Source organism: Triticum aestivum, chromosome 3D (assembly GCF_018294505.1).
Source record: "Triticum aestivum cultivar Chinese Spring chromosome 3D, IWGSC CS RefSeq v2.1, whole genome shotgun sequence".
NCBI lineage: Eukaryota > Viridiplantae > Streptophyta > Magnoliopsida > Poales > Poaceae > Triticum > Triticum aestivum.
In genome coordinates, this window is record NC_057802.1 from 467,458,646 (window position 1) to 467,462,488 (window position 3,843).

At 55.3% G+C, this 3,843-nt stretch overlaps 1 protein-coding gene across 1 annotated transcript; it reads right to left on the reverse strand.

Annotated features, from left to right (window-relative positions):
* Positions 1 to 728: 728 nt before the first annotated feature.
* LOC123079733 (protein NUCLEAR FUSION DEFECTIVE 4) lies at positions 729 to 3,151 on the reverse strand. The gene has a single exon (XM_044502528.1). The coding sequence runs from the start codon at positions 3,040 to 3,042 to the stop codon at positions 1,162 to 1,164; it is 1,881 nt and encodes a 626-aa protein (XP_044358463.1). The 5' UTR covers positions 3,043 to 3,151; the 3' UTR covers positions 729 to 1,161.
* Positions 3,152 to 3,843: the final 692 nt, after the last annotated feature.

The window sequence follows — 3,843 nt, forward strand, 5'->3', positions numbered from 1 at the left end:
TTGAGGTCCTTGGACCACCAAGCAACCATTGACACCATCAGAACGAGCCATCGATACGTCGTTGTCGCCGCTCCCATACCAAAGTTGACGTGACCTTGTCGATGACAACATAAAGTCTGCGTGCATGTGCCTCTAAGTAACAACGCACCAGAGTTGCAATCGTCGCTGCTGATCCCTTGAATTGATCCAAAGAACGTGACACCAAATCTGGCGGTGGCATACGCATGGTGAGAAATCCTAACATCTTGGAGCTGATAAGAGTCTACGTGAGACCTCTGTCTAATCTTCCCCGACGAACAAATTTGAGGAGGACAAGTCCAAATAACTAATTAAAAAAAAGCGCTGTCATTCGATCGAACTTCGCCCTGAGAGAACTAAAATCTTAACCTACTCCCTCCATTCCAAAATATAGTGCGTCTGCGCTTCCCGAGGTCGAACTTTGACCATAAATTTAACGAACGAGACCGACTGCGGCGGGTGAAAAAATTACATAATTAAAAACTTCTTTCGAATACGAATTCACTGATATAATTTTTGCTCCCGCCGCAATCGGTCTTGGTAGTTAAATTTACGGTCAAAGTTGAAGCACGGAGATAGAGGAAGCACTACATTGTGGAATGGAGGGAGTATCTACTAGCCGAAGCCGAGACACGAGGATGCCCTCCCCGCCACTGGCTGGCGAAGCGGCCGACAAAGAGGAGGCGAATTCAGGAGCTCACTGACGAAGATCAAGGGAAGAAATGCTTTTACTTCAATCTCCTTGCAAGAGGGTAAAAGAAAGACTTGACTCATACGGTATCTAGAAGTTGTTGGGGTCAATGACGCGTTCCTGACTTGGTGCAGTGCAACGCGACAAACATGGACGTGTGTCAGTGACCACCTGGCATCAAGCAGGACCAGGCACCCGACCCCCTACCGGCCGTGCGACGGCGTCCTTCTCTAGCCCTTTAATATGCGCCATGTCAGCCGCACAAGATACATCTCCTTACTGTCGCTCAAGATGAAGAAAAAGTAACACGTATACGTAGCCAAATACGTATATAGAAAAGAAAACGCCAACATACGTATAAGTTCCTTTTTTACCACTCCACCTCATGAGTCGCCGTGTTAGGTTGCTGCTTCAGAGTTGACCCGGTCAAGCCTGCAAAGCCTTCTGAGTTCTCACCTTTGTGCTGTGGCATTGACCGGGGTTGACTCCTCCGCCTCCGGCTTCCGATCTTGGCCGACGGGCAGGCGGCCGTCGTGTCTCTCGCCGGCGCCGTCGCGGAACCTCGCGTAGATGTCCCCCTTGTAGAAGCTCCACGTCCTCCACACCAGCACCAGCGACACCAGCGCGCCGAACACGGTGGCCGCCGTGATGATCAGGAACGACCGCTTGAAGCACTCCACCCCCAGGCACACCTTGTCGCGCCCGCCTCCCGCGCTGAACCCGCCGCCGGGCTGCTTGTCGGCCTCGGCGTCGTAGAGCCTTCCGGCGACCAGCACGTTCAGGATGTAGGACCCGACGGGGCTGGCCATGCCGCCGAAGTTGTACAGCGTGGAGTAGTACTTGAGCCCGAACACCTCGGAGATGATGGCGAACACGAGCGGCCACTGCGCGCCGAAGCAGAACCCGATGATCACGGACGCCACGTAGAGCGACTGCGGCACCCCGAGCGCGATCAGGACGTGCCCGGCGCAGGCCAGCAGGAGCACGCCGGTGAGCATCAGCGTGCGGGGCAGCTTGTACCGCTCCAGCAAGACCTCGGAGGCGAAGCCGGACGTGACGCGGCCGGCGTAGTTCCAGATGCTGATGAGGGACACGAAGGTGTTGATGCTCTTGGCCGGGTACCCCAGCGACTGCCCGATCTGGCCCATGTTGTCGATCGCCGTCAGCGTGCCGCCGACGCCGCAGATGGTCGCCACGAACAGCACCAGCATGTCCACGCTCACCAGCGCCTGCAGGATCGTGTAGTCCTCCCCCCTCGCCGGCGGCCGGAACATGTTCTTCACGCACCCGCCGAAAGAGCACGAAGAGGACGGCGGCGGCTCCGACGATGCCTGCTGCTCTGCTTTGGCGCCGGTGGACATTTCGACGTGTGCTGGCTCGCCAGCCACCGTGATGGTTGGCGGCGGGTCGTTGGCGAGGAGGGCGGCGTCCAGTTCGCGCTCGCGGTAAATCTTGTACTCCTGCTTGATGACCACGCAGAGCGGGAGGAAGAGGACGATGAGCAGCGCTGCGGCGGCGATGGAGTAGGCTCCGTGGGAGAAGGTAAACTGCTTCTGCACGACGATCATGACGAGCAGGTAGCAGGCGAGCGCGATGGAGATGTAGAGGAAGCAGAAGAAGGGGTCGCCGCTGGTCTCCTGCCCGCCGCGGCGGCGCGGGTACGGCATGATCCGTATGGTGTGCACGAACACGACGGAGATTGCCGCCGGCAGCCACGCGATCAGGAGGATGAGCGACTTGGTGTCGTCGCCGTAGAAGGCGAGGTAGAGCTGCGTGTAGACGGCGCCGCTGAGGCCGACGAAGCCCTTGAGTATCCCGAGCACGATGCCGCGGCTCTCCGGGAAGTTCTTGACGCAGGTGACGAGCGCGCCGGTGTTGGCGAAGGACTGCGAGTTGGCGCCGATGAAGATGTAGAGGCAGACGAGCCAGACGGGCGGGCGGGCGGTGCGGCCGTCGACGGCGAGGTAGACCATGAGGTAGCCGACGAGGTTCATGGTGGCACCAATGGCGAGCACGACCCATGGCGGCGTGACCTCGTTGAGGAGCCCCGAGAAGACGCCGAGGTTGGCGCCGAGGTCCTTGAAGAAGGAGATGGTGTTGAGCGTCTGCTGGTTGTACCCCAGCGAGGACTTGAGCGTCGTGGAGTAGATGCCGAAGATGTAGGTCGCGCCCGACGCCGTGAGGATGGCGAAGCTCGCGAACACCGTGAACCACCTCCCCACGGCCACCTGCCGGGCGAACCACGGCGTGAAGATCACGCGGAGCGGGCCCTTCGGCGCGGCCGCCGCCGCCGGCGACCCGCCGCCGCTGCCGGAGACCGCGTCGAACACCATGGCGCCCGGTGTGGAAGGCTTCCTTTTCCTTTTCTGTTGCTGCTTGTTTCAGCCTTTCGGGGGTTGGTTGGTGTTTGGTGCTGTACTAGTACTACTGCTATCTTGGTCGTAATAAGTTTGTAAAAGTAGTATGTTCCTGTGCGTGGTCGTTGGGGTTAATCTGTTCTTGTGCGCTTTGAGTGAAAAGGATTCTTTCACATTGCTTTGGTTGAGTGGGCTGATTGGGGTTTCACACACGTTTAGTACCGGCAGAGACTTAGAGAGAGAATACAGCTTGACAAATGTGCACTCATTTTTCCGGTAAAGGGAAATCACGGCAGACGTGCGCCAAGAAGTCGTACTACTCCTACCATAAAGATTCGGAAGGAAAATAAGTCATCACTGCCCCACTGGCCATAACTACTCCGAATTGTAGCTCTATCCCATGGTCTTCACCTTTTCCATTGAAAATTCAGTAATTTCGGTGCATACTGAAATATTCGTCTTTCTGTCAAAATATTTCAGCAATTTTGGTAGTACACACAAATCAAATAATTTTCAAATTACATTTTGATTTTTAGAATATTTTGTTTGATCTCAATCCAATCGAATTTTTTGGTCCTTTGGCCAAAATGATAACAAAATCACTGACAGTCAGTAATTTCAGATGCCGCTGAAATATTTGCAAAACTGAAATTTAAACCATGGTACTACTACTTTCTGAGAATGGCCTTAAACCTAAATATCTACTCCGTATAATTTATTTATTTGCGGTGGATCGAGCGTACAAGTAAGAGGCGTGTCCATGATTGATAGCAACAA

Bases quoted from the DNA above. Each gene is read 5' to 3' on its own strand.
- LOC123079733 (XM_044502528.1), bottom strand. From the start codon at position 3,042: ATGGTGTTCGACGCGGTCTCCGGCAGCGGCGGCGGGTCGCCGGCGGCG.